At 60.0% G+C, this 18,750-nt stretch overlaps 1 protein-coding gene across 1 annotated transcript in view; it reads right to left on the bottom strand.

Moving 5' to 3' along the window:
- Nucleotides 1-18,750, bottom strand: part of AHNAK2 (AHNAK nucleoprotein 2) — a 28,236-nt gene extending 9,486 nt beyond the window's left edge. Inside the window, exons 1-7 of the mRNA XM_079126703.1 lie at nucleotides 18,607-18,750; nucleotides 10,884-10,942; nucleotides 10,678-10,776; nucleotides 10,005-10,106; nucleotides 9,136-9,286; nucleotides 8,734-8,915; nucleotides 400-8,622 (exon numbers count right to left, since the gene is read on the bottom strand). Coding sequence (XP_078982829.1) covers nucleotides 400-8,622; nucleotides 8,734-8,915; nucleotides 9,136-9,286; nucleotides 10,005-10,106; nucleotides 10,678-10,683 — 8,664 coding nt within the window. The 5' untranslated portion in view covers nucleotides 10,684-10,776; nucleotides 10,884-10,942; nucleotides 18,607-18,750. The remainder of the gene's footprint in view (nucleotides 1-399; nucleotides 8,623-8,733; nucleotides 8,916-9,135; nucleotides 9,287-10,004; nucleotides 10,107-10,677; nucleotides 10,777-10,883; nucleotides 10,943-18,606) is intronic.

Below are 18,750 nucleotides of genomic sequence, written 5' to 3'. Positions count from 1 at the left end.
GAGCGTCACACCCACCTGTCCAGTCTTAGCATCCAGGTCTGTGGAGGGCAGCTGGATGCTGAGGTCAGAGCCCTTCAGGTCACCCTGAATAGAGAGCAGGGCCACGTCGGCCTCCATCTTGGGCGCCTTCACTTCAAGGGATGCATCCAGGGCCTTACCGGGTGCTGACAGGCCAAAAGAGGGCATCTTGAACGTGGGCATTTTGAACTTGCTGTCTCTGGTGGACACGTCCTTGTCTGTCAGGGCCACGTCCCCCTCCAGTTTTGTATCTGGAGCCTGTATGTCCACCTGCAAGGAGGGCAGCTCCTTGTCCATGTCAGGGATGCTCACCTCGACCTTGGGCCCTTTCCCGTCCACCTTGGGGCCTTTCCCGTCCATCTTGGGGCCCTTGAGGTCCACTCTGGGCACTTTGATGCTGGGCATCTGCACCTTGGGCAGGTGACCCTCCAGTCTGGCTCCTGCCACAGGAATATCTGGACGCTCTCCCTCAGGCATGGTGCCATCTGGGAGCGTCACACCCACTTGGACAGTGCTGGCGTCCAGATCAGAGGACAGTTGGATGGTGAGGTCAGAGCTCTTGAGGTCACCCTGGATGGAAGGGAGGGCCACCTCAGCCTCCACCATGGGCACCGTAAACTCGACGGACGGGTCCAGGGCCTTACCGGGGGCAGACACCCCAAAGGAAGGCATCTTGAACTTGGGCATTTTGAACTTGCTGTCTCTGGTGGACACGTCCTTGTCTGCCAGGGCCACGTCCCCCTCCAGTTTTGTATCTGGAGCCTGTATGTCCACCTGCAAGGAGGGCAGCTCCTTGTCCATGTCAGGGATGCTCACCTCGACCTTGGGCCCTTTCCCGTCCACCTTGGGGCCTTTCCCGTCCATCTTGGGGCCCTTGAGGTCCACTCTGGGCACTTTGATGCTGGGCATCTGCACCTTGGGCAGGTGACCCTCCAGTCTGGCTCCTGCCACAGGAATATCTGGACGCTCTCCCTCGGGCATGGTGCCATCTGGGAGCGTCACACCCACTTGGACAGTGCTGGCGTCCAGATCAGAGGACAGTTGGATGGTGAGGTCAGAGCTCTTGAGGTCACCCTGGATGGAAGGGAGGGCCACCTCAGCCTCCACCATGGGCACCGTAAACTCGACGGACGGGTCCAGGGCCTTACCGGGGGCAGACACCCCAAAGGAAGGCATCTTGAACTTGGGCATTTTGAACTTGCTGTCTCTGGTGGACATGTCCTTGTCTGCCAGGGCCACGTCCCCTTCCAACTTGGCGTCTGGGGCCTGGACGTCCACCTGCACAGAAGGTATCTCCACATCCACGTCAGGGATGCTCATCTCGACCTTGGGGCCTTTCCCGTCCACCTTGGGGCCTTTCCCGTCCACCTTGGTGCCCTTGAGGTCCACTCTGGGCATTTTGATGCTGGGCATCTGCACCTTGGGCAGGTGACCCTCCAATCTGGCTCCTGCCACAGGGACATCTGGAAGCTCTCCTTCGGGCATGGAGGCTTCTGGGAGTGTCACACCCGCCTGGACAGTGCTGGCGTCCAGATCAGTGGAGGGCAGTTGGATGGTGAGGTCAGAGCTCTTGAGGTCACCCTGGATGGAAGGGAGGGCCACCTCAGCCTCCACCTTGGGCACCATCAACTTGACGGACGGGTCCAGGGCCTTACCGGGGGCTGACACCCCAAGGGAAGGCATCTTAAACTTGGGCATTTTGAACTTGCTGTCTCTGGTGGACACGTCCTTGTCTGCCAGGGCCAGGTTCCCCTCCAGCTTCGCGTCTGGGGCCTGAATGTCCACTTGCACGGAGGGCATCTCCACCTCCACAGCAGGGGTACTCATCTCGCCCTTGGGGCCTTTCGTGCCCAACTTGGGCCCCTTGATGTGCACCTGGGGGCCCTTTAGGTCCACCTTGGGCTTTGTCACGCTGGGCACCTGCACCTTGGGTAGGTGGCCCTTCAGTCCAGTTTGTGCTGCAGGGCCCTCTGGCACATGGCCCTCGAGAAGGGTGGCCTCTGGGAGCGTCACACCCACCTGTCCAGTCTTGGCATCCAGGTCTGTGGAGGGCAGCTGGATGCTGAGGTCAGAGCTCTTCAGGTCACCCTGAATAGAGGGCAGTGCCACGTCGGCCTCCATCTTGGGCGCCTTCACCTCAAGGGATGCGTCCAGGGCCTTACCAGGGGCTGAGAGGCCGAAAGAGGGCATCTTGAACTTGGGCATTTTGAACTTGCTGTCTCTGGTGGACCCGTCCTTCTCTTCCAGGGCCATGTCCCCTTCCAGCTTCGTATCTGGAGCCTGTATGTCCACCTGCAAGGAGAGCAGCTCCTTGTCCACGTCAGGGATGCTCACCTCCACCTTGGGGCCTTTCCCGTCCACCTTGGGGACCTTGAGGTCCACTATGGGTGTTTTGATGCTGGGCATCTGCACCTTTGGCAGGTGACCCCCTAGTCTGGCTCCAGCCACAGGAACATCTTTAAGGTCTCCTTCAGGCATGGTGGCGTCTGGGAGTTTCACAGCCACCTGGACAGCGCTGGTGTCCAGGTCAGTGGAGGGCAGTTGGATGGTGAGGTCAGAGCTCTTGAGGTCACCCTGGATGGAGGGTAGCACGTGGTCAGCTTCAGCCCCGGGCATCTTATCCTCAACGGACACATCCAGGGCCCTGGCTGGGGCTGACACACCAAAGGAGGGCATCTTGAACTTGGGCATTTTGAACTTGCTGTCTTTAGTGACCACGTCCTTTTCTGCCAGGTCACGTTCTCCCTCCAGCTTGGCGTCTCGGGCCAGCATATCCACCTGCACCGAGGGCATTTCCATGTCCAGGGAGGGGGTGCTCACCTCACACTTGAGGCCTTTCATGTCTACCTTGCCTTCCTTGATGTCCACCTGGGGGCCCTTGAGTTCTACTTTGGGCATCTTGATGCTGGGTACGTGCAACTTTCTGTGGCCTTTCATGCTGGGTCCCGTTGTCAGGTCCTCTGGCAGCTCTCCCTCGGGTAGGGTGGCCTCTGAGAGCGTAACACCCACTTGGACAGCCCCAGCGTCCATTTCAGCAGTGGGCACTTGGATACTGACATCAGGGTGCTTGAGGTCACCCTCAATGGAGGGCACAGCCTCTCCGGCCTCCATCTTGGGTGCTGTCACCTCAATTGACCTGTCCAAGCCCTTGCCTGGGGCTTTCAGGCCAAAGGATGGCATCTTGAACTTGGGCATTTTGAACTTGCTGTCTCTGGTGGACACGTCCTTGTCTTCCAGGGCCATGTCCCCTTCCAGCTTCGTATCTAGAGCCTGTATGTCCACCTGCAAGGTAGGCAGCTCCTTGTTCATGTCAGGGATGCTCACCTTGACCTTGGGGCCTTTCTCGTTCATCTGGGGGCCCTTGATGTCCACCTGGGGGCCCTTGAGTTCCACTTTGGGCATCTGGATGCTGGGCATGTGCACCTTGGGAAAGTGCCCCTTCGTGCTGAGTCCGGTTGCCTGGACCTCTGACAGCTCTCCCTCGGGCAGGGTGGCCTCTGAGAGCGTAACACCCACCTGGACAGCCCCGGCATCCATTTGAGCAGAGGGCCCTTGGATACTGACATCAGGGTGCTTGAGGTCACCCTGGATGGAGGGCACAACCTCCCCGGCCTCCATCTTGGGCACCGTCACCTCAGTTGACCCGTCCAAGCCCTTGCCTGGGGCTGTCAGGCCAAAGGATGGCATCTTGAACTTGGGCATTTTGAACTTGCTGTCTCTGGTGGACACGTCCTTGTCTGCCAGGGCCAGGTTCCCCTCCAGCTTGGCGTCTGGGGCCTGAATGTCCACTTGCATGGAGGGCATCTCCACCTCGACATCACGGGTGCTCATCTCGCCCTTGGGGCCTTTCGTGCCCAGCTTGGGACCCTTGATGTGCACCTGGGGGCCCTTTAGGTCCTCCTTGGGCTTTGTCACGCTGGGCACCTGCACCTTGGGTAGGTGGCCCTTCAGTCCAGTTTGTGCTGCAGGGCCCTCTGGCAGGTGGCCCTCGGGAAGGGTGGCCTCTGGGAGTGTCACACCCAACTGTCCAGTCTTGGCATCCAGGTTTGTGGAGGGCATCTGGATGCTGAGGTCAGTGCCCTTCAGGTCACCCTGAATAGAGAGCAGGGCCACGTCGGCCTCCATCTTGGGCGCCTTCACCTCAAGGGATGCGTCCAGGGCCTTACCGGGTGCTGACAGGCCGAAAGAGGGCATCTTGAACTTAGGCATTTTGAACTTGCTGTCTCTGGTGGACACGTCCTTGTCTTCCAGGGCCACGTCCCCCTCCAGCTTCGTATCTGGACCCTGTATGTCCACCTGCAAGGAGGGCAGCTCCTTGTCCATGTCAGGGATGCTCACCTCGACCTTGGGGCCTTTCCCGTCCACCTTGGGGCCTTTCCCATCCATCTTGGGGCCCTTGAGGTCCACTCTGGGCACTTTGATGCTGGGCATCTGCACCTTGGGCAGGTGACCCTCCAGTCTGGCTCCTGCCACAGGAACATCTGGAAGCTCTCCTTTGGGCATGGTGGCGTCTGGGAGCGTCACACCCACCTGGACAGCGCTGGCATCCAGGTCAGCAGAGGGCAGTTGGATGGTGAGGTCAGAGCTCTTGAGGTCACCCTGGATGGAAGGGAGGGCCACCTCAGCCTCCACCTTGGGCACGGTCAACTCGACGGACGGGTCCAGGGCCTTACCGGGGGCTGACACCCCAAGGGAAGGCATCTTGAACTTGGGCATTTTGAACTTGCTGTCTCTGGTGGACACGTCCTTGTCTGCCAGGGCCAGGTTCCCCTCCAGCTTCGCGTCTGGGGCCTGAATGTCCACTTGCATGGAGGGCATCTCCACCTCCACAGCAGGGGTACTCATCTCGTCCTTGGGGCCTTTCGTGCCCAACTTGAGACCCTTGATGTGCACCTGGGGGCCCTTGAGGTCCACCTTGGGCATCGTGATGCTGGGCACCTGCACCTTGGGTAGGTGGCCCTTCAGTCCAGTTTGTGCTGCAGGGCCCTCTGGCACAAGGCCTTCGGGAAGGGTGGCCTCTGGGAGCGTCACACCCACCTGTCCAGTCTTAGCATCCAGGTCTGTGGAGGACAGCTGGATGCTGAGGTCAGAGCCCTTCAGGTCACCCTGAATAGAGGGTAGGGCCACGTCAGCCTCCATTGTGGGTGCCTTCACCTCAAGGGATGCGTCCAGGGCCTTACCGGGGGCTGACAGACTGAAAGAGGGTATCTTGAACTTGGGCATTTTGAACTTGCTGTCTCTGGTGGACCCGTCCTTGTCTTCCAGGGCCATGTCCCCTTCCAGCTTCGTATCTGGAGCCTGTATGTCCACCTGCAAGGTAGGCAGCTCCTTGTCCATGTCAGGGATGCTCACCTCGACCTTGGGGCCTTTCCCGTTCATCTGGGGGCCCTTGATGTCCACCTGGGGGCCCTTGAGTTCCACTTTGGGCATCTGGATGCTGGGCATCTGTACCTTGGGAAAGTGCCCCTTCGTGCTGAGTCCTGTTGCCTGGACCTCTGGCAGCTCTCCCTCGGGCAGGGTGGCCTCTGAGAGCGTAACACCCACCTGAACAGCCCCGGCGTCCATTTCAGCAGTGGGCACTTGGATACTGACATCAGGGTGTTTGAGGTCACCCTGGATGGAGGGCACAACCTCCCCGGCCTCCATCTTGGGCACCGTCACCTCAGTTGACCCGTCCAAGCCCTTGCCTGGGGCTGTCAGGCCAAAGGATGGCATCTTGAACTTGGGCATTTTGAACTTGCTGTCTCTGGTGGACACGTCCTTGTCTGCCAGGGCCAGGTTCCCCTCCAGCTTGGCGTCTGGGGCCTGAATGTCCACTTGCATGGAGGGCATCTCCACCTCGACATCACGGGTGCTCATCTCGCCCTTGGGGCCTTTCGTGCCCAGCTTGGGACCCTTGATGTGCACCTGGGGGCCCTTGAGGTCCACTTTGGGCATCGTGATGCTGGGCACCTGCACCTTGGGTAGGTGGCCCTTCAGTCCAGTTTGTGCTGCAGGGCCCTCTGGCAGGTGGCCCTCAGGAAGGGTGGCCTCTGGGAGCGTCACACCCACCTGTCCAGTCTTGGCATCCAGGTCTGTGGAGGGCAGCTGGATGCTGAGGTCAGAGACCTTCAGGTCACCCTGAATAGAGAGCAGGGCCACGTCGGCCTCCATCTTGGGCGCCTTCACCTCAAGGGATGCGTCCAGGGCCTTACCGGGTGCTGACAGGCCGAAAGAGGGCATCTTGAACTTGGGCATTTTGAACTTGTTGTCTCTGGAGGACACGTCATTATCTGCCAGGGCCACATCCCCCTCTAGCTTCGTATCTGGAGCCTGTATGTCCACCTGCAAGGAGGGCAGCTCCTTGTCCATGTCAGGGATGCTCACTTCGACCTTGGGGCCTTTCCCATCCACCTTGGGGCCTTTCCCGTCCACCTTGGGGCCCTTGAGGTCCACTCTGGGCATTTTGGTGCTGGGCATCTGCACCTTGGGCAGGTGACCCTCCAGTCTGGCTCCTGCCACAGGGACATCTGGAAGGTCTCCTTTGGGCATGGTGGCATCTGGGAGCGTTACACCCACCTGGACATCGCTGGCGTCCAGGTCAGCAGAGGGCAGTTGGATGGTGAGGTCAGAGCTCTTGAGGTCACCCTGGATGGAAGGGAGGGCCACCTCAGCCTCCACCTTGGGCACCGTCAACTCGACGGACGGGTCCAAGGCCTTACCGGGGGCAGACACCCCAAAGGAAGGCATCTCGAACTTGGGCATTTTGAACTTGCTGTCTCTGGTGGACACGTCCTTGTCTTCCAGGGCCATGTCCCCCTCCAGCTTCGTATCTAGAGCCTGTATGTCCACCTGGAAGGTAGGCAGCTCCTTGTCCATGTCAGGGATGCTCACCTCGACCTTGGGGCCTTTCCCGTCCATCTGGGGGCCCTTGATGTCCACCTGGGGGCCCTTGAGTTCCACCTTGGGCATCTGGATGCTGGGCATCTGCACCTTGGGAAAGTGCCCCTTCGTGCTGAGTCCTGTTGCCTGGACCTCTGGCAGCTCTCCCTCGGGCAGGGTGGCCTCTGAGAGCGTAACACCCACCTGGACAGCCCCGGCGTCCATTTCAGCAGTGGGCATTTGGATACTGCCCTCAGGGTGCTTGAGGTCACCCTGGATGGAGGCTAGGGCCTCCTTGTTCTCTACCTTGGGCGCCGTCACCTCGGCAGAACCGTCCAAGCCCTTGCTGGCGGTCGAAACCCTGAAAGAGGGCATCTTGAACTTGGGCATTTTGAACTTGCTGTCCCTGCCCTCTGGTTCTCTGTCTCCCCTTTTCACATATTTTTCTGTGGTGGCTTTGTCCTTCTCTGGTGTCCCTATTAGCAGGCTCTCTGAGTCTCCTTCCTGTGTTAGCATTTCCTCTGTGTCCTTGGTCAGCACGTGTGGTCCTGCCTTCTCTCTGGGGCCTTTGTGTCTCTTGTCCTCTTGCTCTTCTCGCCCTGCTCTGCTCTGGCTGGCTGCAGCCTCCCTGCTGGGTGACCATCCCAGCGAGCTCATTTTGAACCTGGGCACCTTCACCCTTGCCTCCCTCCTTTCCCTGTCCTTGCCATCCTGTGTGCACGCCCTCTCCTGCAGTGTTTCTGGGGTCTGCTCAGTTCCTTCTTCCTTTCCCGTCCTGTGTGCAGTGGGCCCTGTGCCCGCTGGCCTGTACTTCCCTGCTGTGGCCTGTGTCCTGCCCCCGTCTTTTCTCAGCTCTAGGCCTTTGCTGTCTCTTTCTGTCTCTGGTACTTTTTCTTTGGAAATTCCAGATTTGGAGGTCTTTACTTCTCGTACTTGGACCTGTGTTCCTGGTGAGTATGCCTGTGTGCTGCCTGGCCGGCCAGTGTCCAGCAGGGACAGTCTTGCTGTCCCCATTTCCAGGCCCTGTCCCTCCTCCCGTTCCTCTGCCCAGCCCATCTGGGGGCCTGCATCAGTCCCAGGCCTGGGGTCACTGTGCGCTGTTGCCCTCTGCTGGGCTTTCACCTGCTGTGTGTTCCCTTGGCCCCTGGCTGCCACCCCTGCCCCTTCTCCAGGGGCTCTGTTGCCGAGGATTTGTGTTGGGAGACCCAGCTCCGGCTCCATTTGCTGCTGCGCAGGAGGTTCAGACATGGCGTCTTGTGACTTTGCTCTCCCCTCGCTCTTGCCCCCTGCAGCAGCCCCCATGTCCTCTGGCCCCTTATCCCAGGGGCCTGTCTCCCCCAGCACCCCAGGAGAATGTGGCCTGCCCTGGGCCCCTTTGCCCTGATGCCCTGCAGCAGACGGGTCCTGCCCTGAGCCCATCTTGAGTCGGAAGTTCAGGAACTTTCTCCTCCTCTGGCGGCCTGGCCCTGCCTTCTGTTCCAGGAGCTCCTCTGGCAGCTGGGCCTCCGTGTCTGTTCTGGTTGGGGACACGTCTCCAGGCTCGCAGGCCTCTGAGGAACTGTGTGAACGCCGGGGGCCAGGCCCCCGCTTGCCCTTTATGGCTTGGAATTTGGGCCAGGAGAGCCTCTCCTGGGGCCGCCTGCCACGGCTCATCCTGGGCTTGGAGATGAGCCTCTCCTGGTCTCCATCTGCCTCCGGCATCTTTGTAGGGGTCTCTGTACACTCCTCGGCAACGTCTTTGTGCTGAAACACAGGGGGAGGGACTCAGGGGAGCTGGCAGCAGAGCCCGGGCCCTAGGGACCAGATTGCAGGGGCGTCAGTGCAGCGGGGCAGCCTCACTGGGCAGGGCCTCACCTCTTTCCTTCCCTTGGAGCCTCGCGGAGGGGCACAGACAGCCGACTCCTCACTCTTTGTGGCAGGGAGTTTCCGTCTGATTTTGAACTGGATCTTGTAAGGCTCTGAGTACTGAAGTATCTTGAGAGCATCTTCATATTTAATGTCATCGAAGAATATGGTGGCACTGAGCAGCTGATCCCCTAGAGGAAGAGGGAATAGCTCTGGCTTAGTTCCCACTCTTGCCATGTTGGGGGCGCCGGGGCTCCCCAGCCCTGGGGCAACAGGAGGAACGGCGAGTGGCCCAGTCTGGAGCAGCTGAGCAGAGACATGAAGGGGCCATCCTGAGCTCCTGGTGTGGCCCTGACCCACCCTCCATCTCCCACCCATCCTGGGGACCCAGGGCTGCAATGGGCATGGCACCTTCTCTCAAACTGAAGAGCTTGGCAGCTGAGGAGTCCTTCAGCACCTGCTTGACAAAGATCCCCTGGTGCCCACCACCTGTGACACTGTAGCCACTGGCTCCTGCCTCCACCTCCGTCTCCATCGTCACCTCTGCCGCTTCCTGCACAGCCTGGAGCAAAAGCACATCAGGGCCACAGTGAGCAGCACTGTCATTGCGAGGGGCCAGTGTCTCCGAGGGTGGGGTCCTCACCATCTGCCTGTCGCCCTGGGCAACACGCGGCAGAGGTGGGAGCACTGATTGGTGGGCCCAGGCTGCGGTGTCCCAGCACCGGGGGGAAGTCGGCTGAGAGCCCCAGCAGCACTGCCTCCTGCGCCCTCAACCCAGCCTACCAGAACTGCCCGCCAGCAGAGGAGAGGCTCCGCGGCACTGTGGCCCACGCCTGCCGTCACCGGCAACCTCGTTCTTTTGTCACAAACAAGTGAAGCACTGGGCACATGCAGGACACCCAGTGCTCAAATCACGCAGGGCCAGAGAGCCCAGGCAACACGGGAAACCAGGGCAGCCCACGCAGCATTGGACAGCACTGGACCTGAGGGCTCCCTCTGTGTCCAGCAGAGATGAGGCCACCCAGGAAGGAGCAGACGGCCTTGGAGGCTGTATGCCCCTCAGGCCCCCGCAGAGCCCTGACGCGTCTGTGGCTGTGCGCTGACCTGGCACCGCCCCTCCTGCTGGGCAAGTAGCTGAGCTCTGTGCCCTCATCACAGGGAGCCTCCCCATCCGCCCAGGACCCAGTGACGTGCTGCCAGGCTCCTCACTGCCCCCACCCTCCCTCTGGCTGGAGTCCTGGGAGGGGCTGCCTCAGGCACCTTGGATCCCGCACACCCACCTCCGGGTGACTCATCCTGGAGAAGACCTGTGAGTCTGCCGAGTCCCGCTTCCACCAGGATCTCCGTCTCCCCGAGGAGCCTCGCCTGCCGGGGGCGTCTTCCTGTCGCCACAGGGGTTGGGAGTCACCACCCACCCCAGCCCCAGGAACAGGGAGGATAGACGTCTCCAGCCAGCAGACCCCAGTGCAGAGGGACCCAGAAGCTGCAGAGGGAGCTGCATCCCTCGGGGGCCACCAGGGAAAAGGCAGCGTTCAGCCTCCTGCCTCCTGCCAGGCCAGCCCTCAGCTCCCTCCGGCAAACCCTGTGGCGACCGGAGGTGAGCGTGGAGGAGAGAACTCCAGAGGTAGAAGATGAGTCTGTCAATAACTCGCCTGCTCCAGTGGCCTCCAGTCCTCCCAGGGCCAGCATGTCCTTCCCAGAGGCTGCACACGTGCACACCTGTGTCCCACCAGGCCCCCCACCACACACCAGCTCACACAAGCTGCGGGCGTCTCTGTGCCCAGGGCACATAGAGGGGACAGCTGAAGGGCAGCCATGGCCTGATGGCAGCAGATAGGGCAGGGTGCAGCACAGACGACGTGCGAACTGCCCACACAGGGTGACTTGGGGGGCTGGGGACCAGGGCCCTGTGCCCGGGCCTGACTCAGCCGAGGGCGCTGCCCAGCTGCTCACCTGCATTGCAAAGTCAGCAGCCTCTGTTGTGCATTCGTAGACAGGGGAGGACCCCTGTGGCCGTGGCCGGACGATCTCGTCCACAGGTCCTTCGGTCACCTGGCAAGAGGAGAGAATCAAGTTCCCATCAGCCACTCAGGCTCTTGCAAGGCCAGGAAGGCCTGGGGCTGGCTGTGGGGACACACTCCCTCCCCGATCCCACTTACAGAGTGGTCCTCTTCAGTGACCGCCCCTGGCTCCTCCGGCTGCAGCTGCCGGCCAGACACTGCGGAGAGAGAGGCTGTCGGTAGGGACATGGGTGGGTGGGCCCGATGCTATGGGTGTGCAGGGAGAGCCCCAGCCTCTGGGCGGGGAGGCCATGGGATCAGGCCGGACAGCAGTGGACTGGAGTTTGGGAGCTCCCACACTGGGCTCAGGTTCAGCAGACTCAGTCCAAAAGAGTGGCTACGGAAGTAAGTGCCCCACACCTGGGTGAGCCTGGGCCCCTTGTCCTTGGAGCCCAGACGCGGCAATAAACACCAAACGTACAGAGGATCCACAAGGCTTGTCCACACCCGCAGCAAGCGGCCTGCGGACCCCTCCTCTGGACTGCCCCAAGAATTGCTGTTAACACAGGCAGCTGCTGAGAGCTGGTCACACCTGGAGGAAAGCAGGTTTGGGACTGAAGTGGACCAGGTTGGCTGTGCTTGGTGGGAGAGGACTCGGGAGGGACAGCATGTTTCAAACCCAGTGGACATTCCCAGCTGAACCTTCCCCAGAGCAGCTCAACAGCAGGTCTGAGGTGCCCGGAGAGGCCGCTGTCCCCTTGTGGGTTGATAGAAGAGCGGGAGGGACAGAGAAAACCTGCAGACCTCAGAGAGCTTCGGACAGCGTTAGAGGAGCGGTTGAGATGAGAAGCAGCACGGAGCCCAGCAGAGGAGATCAGAGTTGGTCCCAAGCTGCTGAGCCAAGGGGCACGCTAGGAAACCTCATCATGTGCGTCCTCACGCAGAGGGCCACCTGTCCCTGGGTGACCCGATCTCACAGGACAGCTGTCCTGTGCCCCTCGTTGACAGAGGTGTCCTCTGCACACACCTGTCTGCACTTCTTTTTACTGATTTCTTTAACAGAAGACTGTGTGAAGCACACGTGGGCAGACTTTTCTTGTGGAAGCCCCAATGGCCAGCACCTCTGGCTCTGCGGCCAGTCTGTCATGGCCACTCGGAAGCTGACAGGGCACAGCGTAACTGCGCTCCAACTAGACCTCACTGGGAAGTGGCCGGCTGGATTGGGGTACAGGTCACAGCTGTGAACGCCGTGGATAAAGCAGCGGGCCTGGCCCCACGTCTCGCTGGGACTGTGACCAGGCCTTGCAGTGGCAGAACAGCTGGGACGGAGTGCACAGCAGGTAAGTAGGAAGAGGCTCACACTCTACCAGAATCACGCCAGCATCACCTGGCTGGGGTCTGGGGAGATCCGCCAATGCAGGGTTGAGGGGTCCCAGGGTGAGGCAACCATCTAGAAAGGGATTGTGCGGATGGTAAAGGCGATTCTGCGGCTGCTAGAAAGGACCGCACACTCAGGACGGAGGGGCCTCACAGCCTAGCAGAACAAACGTCAATGACCGTGAAGGAAGAAGGCGACGCTACGCACAAAAATGGTGACGCGTGCTGTCACAGGCATGGAGGAGAAGCAGGTGACGGCTCAGCACCAAGGACAGGGCTGCAGCAGTCCTTGGTCAGTTCTCACCGGACTTTTGACTTTTGAAGCGGCACAGTGACTGTGATGAGTTCAAGTACAGACGTCACCCACGAGGCAGTCATTTGAAAGACAAGAAGATGTAGGCAGGCATGGTGGCTCACGCAAGTGATCCCAGCAAGTGGGAGGCCGAGGCAGGAGGGTCACAAGTTTGAGGCCAGCCTTGGCAGCTTAACAGGACCCTTAGCAACTTAGTGAGACCCTGTCTCAAAATAGAAAGTGAAAAGGGCTGGGGATGTGGCTCAGTGGTTAAGCGCCCCTGGGTTAGCCAGTAGGTCAATAGTGTGATTAAAAGGAAATACTAAAATATAGATTATGAATATGTATTTACCACTCAGATAGCACATATATCACTTTTTACATACATGTTCATATAGTACTCCAAAAAATCGCGATTGAAAATGAGTTAAAGATTTGAACTAGCCTTTCACAAAAGATGTGCAAATGGTCAATTAGCTCAAGAAAAGATGGTTGACATCTTCATCAGGGAAATACAGATGAAAGCCTGTGAAATGGGGATTCCAGAAACTGCTACACACATCGAATGTCGGGACCCTCTTCTTCCAGTGCAGGGTTCGCTGGACAGTCGCACGGAAAAAGCCTAACCTCAAGGCCACCTTCAGCACAGGAAGAGAGTGTCATGTGGGTCACGGGTCCACAGTGGAAAGATCGGCCGTAAAGCTTCCATAAGATAAACAGAAATTACTTTGGGTGAGAGGAAAAAAATTCTTAAACTGGACTCAAAAACAGTTCCCAGAGGAAATGACTGAGGAGCATGTCTATCTTCAAAGCTGCTGCTCATTCAAATCCAAAGACACCAGTGTGGCCTGAGAAGCTGCCCCCGAACAGGCACAGATGTCACAAGACGCTGCCCAGGCACGGGCCTCCTTCCGAAAAGTACTGAGTCCTCACAAGCTAAGCAAAAGACAAAAGAACCGAGCAGAAAGGCAGGCCAGACAGTGCGGGAAAGGCTGCCCACCAGGGTGGACCGGCGCTGGCCAGTGGCCACATGAAGCTGTGCCTGGCACCCTCCTCTCTAGGGTAGTGCCCCTGAAAGTCAAGGCCCGCCAGCCAAGCCCGGCCACCTGACGGCGGTGAAGAGGATATGTGGCAGGTTCTGTCCCGTCCCAGGCATGGGGTAGACTGGTACAACCTTTGGAAAACAGCCACCATATCCTACCTACCCTGTGACCCAGCAACTGGGGAACCAGATGGAAGCACGGCCACAGCCAGTCCTGCTGGCAGCACTGAGGACCAGGAAGACTCAGATGTCCACAGAGAGTGGGAGGAGAAGCACCTGAGGCATGTCCGTCCAGTGGGAAGCAGTACAGGAGCAGGTGAGGTATCTGCTCCTCAGTAGGGTTCTGGTTATTGGAATAGCTGCATAATCTGCATTCTTTCTCATAAAAAATTTTAAAATTTCACATAGAATCAAAATGAGGAAAGTACAAACTTTATGCCAACGAATGGGAAGCTTTAGATCAACTGTAAAAACAGTCAGTGCTGCACAAGAAGTAGACATTCCAAACAGTACCAACCCCTGTGGAACCGCTTCCCACATGGGACCCTGGGAATCCAAGAGACTGGGCACAGTGGCCATGCCGGGGGTCCCTGCCCCCCAGGAGCTGAGGCAGAAGGGTTTAAGTTCAAGGCCAGCCTCAGCAAAAGAGTGAGACCCTGTCTCAAAAGAGAGAGAGACTAGCAATGCCCATCTCCAGCCACCTCCCTGCCAAACCCAAGCTGCCATCTTACAGCTAGTGAGTGTGCCCACCAGTCCCAGAGACTCATTCTGGACTCATAAAATCAGGTACTGTGCTTTTTTTGTCAGGAGACAGGAAGTCAGTGAACTACACAGGCCTACTTGGCCCACTGCCTTGTTTTGTGAATAAAGTTTTATTGAGACAGAAAAAAACAAATAAATAAAATCTTTCCACAGACAGAATTTCTAGCCCAACCCCCTGAATCGTAGTGGGTACTGAAGAAGGGACCATGCTGATCAGATACTGGCTGGCACACAGGCCTGTGTTCCGGGCTGCCTCCTGCTTGAGGTTCCTTGCTGGTGAGGAGGGGTATAAATGCTGCTTCAACCCCACCTGCCTCGGGGGTCCTCGAATATCGTAAGGACCCTGGGCCAGACCTGGTAGAGTACCCCATGCTGGGGTACGGGCGTCCGGGACCACGCGCTTCCTGTGCCACAGAGAGGTGCCCTAGCCTTGGAGACCACCCCATCAGGAGATGGGGAAGCCCAGTTCTGGCAGGAGTCTGGGTTTGGCTGCTGGTCTCTGACCAATGTGCTGTGTGACCCTGAGCCAGCCTGTCCCCTCTTTGAGCTTAGACTTCCCCATGGATACCCACGGTCCAGCCTACCTGTCCTGCCTGGGTGTCAGGCCATGGACACCCCCATCTGCAGAGTACAGCAGGCTGCACCTGTGCGCCCTAAGAGCTCTGGTCCTGTGTGGGCCTTCCTCTGTGCTTCCACAAGGCGACTGAGGGCCAGGCACAGCCTCGGGTCAGGCTCTCCAGGCGAGATGGGGAAGAGGCCAAGGCAGGAGAGATGCTGGGCCATGGCAGGAGCTGCTGGCGCCCACCCCACTTCCGGCCCCACCTCCTTCTACTGCCCCAGCAACATGCCCATACCCTGGACTCCAGGGCCCCATGGGGGAACTGGTAAACCTGACCTTGGGCAAGGGGTCGGCTCCTGGCACCCTCCCCTGGGTCTCCCCACAGACCCCTGCTCCCTAACCAGGTGGAGCTGTCTCCTGCACAGCTCTGACCTGGGCCAGATGGGCCCACCTCCCCATGGCCAGCTCATATGCCTTCATACTCAGACACCAGTCCACCACCACGGGGTCCCCTGCGGCTCCCACCGAGCCTCCTTAGGCCCACACGGGAGTGCTTGATGCCCCATCACTGCCTCCCAACAGCCTTCACCCCACTCCTGCAGGCCTCCTCAGAGGACCCGCCCAGTCACGCCAGGACTACAGGGGGAGGGTGCGGCAGGAGGAGGGAGGGCGACCCCAAGAAGGCTCCGGGCCTCTGGGCACTGCCCTTCCAGGAAGCTGGGTAGCAGCAGGGCAGCCTCTCTCTGGACCCCGGTTCCCGTTCTGCTGTGCCCAGAGCCAAACCCTCCAACCCCAAGCTGGGGCCTGGCGTTCAACACATGAGGAAACTGGGGCTGGGGGGGAGGGCTCAGTGTAGGAGCAGAAGCTGGTGTCATGTCCCCCCCGCCCAGGGTCACCTTCAGACAAGGCTGCTCTGGGCCGAAGCCCCTCCCCAGGGCCTCCCTGGGCCACTGGCCCATAGCAACTCCCCTAGTCTGGGGGTGGGCCTGGGGTCCTTGGGCTGGGTGGGCGCTGACCTGAGAAGTTTCTCAGGGCACCCAGGTACCCAGCGGCTCCCTCTCCCTCCTGAGCCTCCTGGCCACCCTCTGGTCAGACAAAACCAGAGTCAGGGAAAAGCTCCCTCTCGTATGGGGTGGTGGGCAGCTAACAGGACAGGGATCTGTGAGGTGGCTCCTTGGGACAGGGGAGCCTCCAGGCAGGAAGTCCAGACCCACGGGTCTAGCAGGTGGTGGGCTGCGGGGCGGGGGGAGCTGGGGCCGGCCCCACAATGGATGCCACCCAGCCCTGAGAAGCTACACCCTAAATCTGCTCAGGGGCGTCCAGGGCCCTGAGGAAAGGTGTTGACAACTGGGAGGCAGGACACACCCTGGACTGGGAACCGGGGAGGAGAGGAGGGAAGGAAGAGGCACAAGCAGCCCCGCCCAGCTGGCCCAGGGCCTGGCCCACTGCGGGCCTCCCTCAGGGCCGCCCTCATAAGCATGCAGAGCAGAGGCCAGGAGGCGGCGCAACCAGCCTACCACCTCGCCACCAGGACGCTGCCAGGGGCCGATGTGACCAGGAGCTGCCGTGAGCGTGGCCCAGGGACGCACAAACAGGAAGGAGAAGACTGCTCAGTCGGCCTGCCCACCTGGGAGAGGAGGAGTCTGGCCACCTCCACCAGTTGCACGGCCTCGGCCAGGTCCTGAGGGAGCCCCACCTGGCCCCAGAGCACAGAGTAGGCATCCCACCCACCTGCCCACCAGAGACTGTCCTCGTCCTCACAGACAGCGCTACAAACAGCCCAGCTGTTAGCACGCTCGCTGGAACAATGACACTGTTGCTGACAGTCACAAAGCCCCACTTCCCAGAGGAGGCCATGGAGGGGACACACCTGAGGGGGGCCCAGCTGCTCTGGCTGCTGGCATCCAGGACCTCCCCCCACTCCCCTCCTGGGAGTGCCCAGTTCTTCCGAAGGGCCTCGTACACCACCGCTGACCCCACCTTCCTGCAGGTGCCAACCCCAGCTAGGGAAAGGATCCAGGTCAGCCCCTCACACCAGTAAGCCCTGGTGGAAACCCCAGCCCAGAAAAGCCACTTCCAGTGACTAGAATACCCCAGGGCGGGGCCTGAACATGTGGGCTGTGGGGGGCAGGTACTGGCCTGGGGAACAGGGAGGGACACAGCAGGGACTGCAGAGAAGGGCACCCTACCCCAAATGACTCTACCACACCTTGCTCGCAGGGCCCTGCTGTGCAGGGCCACAGAGGTGCAGCTTTCAGGTAAGCAAAACCCAAGTTTGCACCCAAGCCACCACCCAAGGTGAGCTCTGGCCTCCAGGTTGGACAGTGTGGTGGGCCTCTCTGCATGTCACCAGGGCAGCAGGGACCAGGAGACAGCAGAGGTGCTCTTTTCTCCGTCCACTTGAGAGAGCGTGCAGAGGCCCGTGTGGCGAGGTCTGCTCCCGCCCAACACCCTGGACAGCCTCCAGTTTGGCTCTGCCAATGGGAGTGAGCAGGCTTAGCCAGTGGAGGCTGCCCCCCTGCCCTCAGTTGGGCACTCACACAGACTCAAGCACACAGCTCCACCTCACCACATCCTGGACTTCAAGAAGAAAGTGCCAAGCTCGGCTGACTGTCACAAGACCTCTGACCTTGTGAGCAACGCCCAGGCAGTCAGGGGCCTGCTCCCACCCCTGATGTTTCTGGAGATTATTCTGTGAATGTGGAGACAGAGCCAGCCTCAGAAGCCGAGCTGGGGGAACCAGGCTCGGCAGCCCCAGGGCCAGAGCTCCTCACCCACTCCAGTGTTCACATCACCCTCTCCTGAAACAATCTTCTGTAGCTCCCTGTTGCCAACCATCTAAAGCTCCTCTCTGCTCCTGCCTGGGGCCCAGGTCCTCTCCTGTCTCTAGACTTCACAGGCTGTTTCCTCCACCCTAAACTTACAGGGTGACCTGCCATTGATTCTGGACACTCCTTAGTTCTGGTCTACAGAACACTGTGCTCACCAAGCACTCAGAGTTTGGCACTGCATAATAAATGATAGTGCAAGGCATGCATTGGAGAGGGAAAGGGAAGGAGTCGGTCAAAGCTGCAGGCAAGGAGCAAGTCTCGCCCAGCTTTAGCAGGACTAGTACCAGGGCCAGAGGGGCAGCAGGTGGGCCCAGTCCATCTCCTGTACCTGGAGAAGCAGAGGCTCAGGCAAGCCCACCAGCTCCAAGGGACTCAGTGGCCAGCCGTGCAGTTCCCATGCCCATCCATCCCCAAAGTCAACTGAGTCTGGGTGGAAAGGCCAGATGCCAGGGTGCTGCGACCAAGGGGCGGTTCCGCCCTAGGCTCCAGAGTGCACCTTGGCAGCTGCAGGAAAGCAAACCAGGCCTTGCTGAGCCACCTCCACAACCCAAGTCCCCGTGCCAGACGAGGTCAGCAACCACTACCCTAAAACTGCCCCAGGACACACAGCTGGCCCTGGGAATCTGTCCTGCTGCCAAATGGCCATGACAGTGCCCTGGCATCAATGTCCCCCCAGCCTAGGCTTCCTTCAAGTGAGAGCCACCAACCCCAGCTGGCCATGGCCAGGGTGGGACCCAGAGCCCTGCACACGCTTTGCACACCCCGGGGTTTGGTCCAGGAGCTGGGAGCAGTCCCCGCCAGGCCTTCTTGGTTTCCAGGCCACTTGGAGTCGAGATAGCCCCTCACAGATGGCCCTCCCAGCCTGGCTAGCCCTACAAGTCAGCAGGAGCCACTGTGAACCGGCAGCCCGGTCCTCCAACATTAGCCTGAGGCGGGCTCTGGGTCAGGGATCAGGATACGCCCAGGCCAGCTCTGCCCCTGCAGCCCCCTTGCTGGCTGCCCATCCGGCCCCCACTGACCTGCTGAGTGGTGAGGGGCAGGTGCCGCAGGGCTGAAACTGAAAGGGGACAGGCCAGCCAGGGCAGGCAGCAGCCTCACAGAGGAGGCCAGGCCCAAGACGCTCTCCCAACTGGCCCAGAAAAGGTTCCTGAGCTGGCTGCCTC

This window comes from Sciurus vulgaris (assembly GCF_902686455.1).
Source record: "Sciurus vulgaris genome assembly, chromosome: 2".
Lineage (NCBI taxonomy): Eukaryota > Metazoa > Chordata > Mammalia > Rodentia > Sciuridae > Sciurus > Sciurus vulgaris.
Note: the sequence above shows the minus strand (reverse complement) of the source record. Positions and strands in the feature narration are given on the sequence as shown.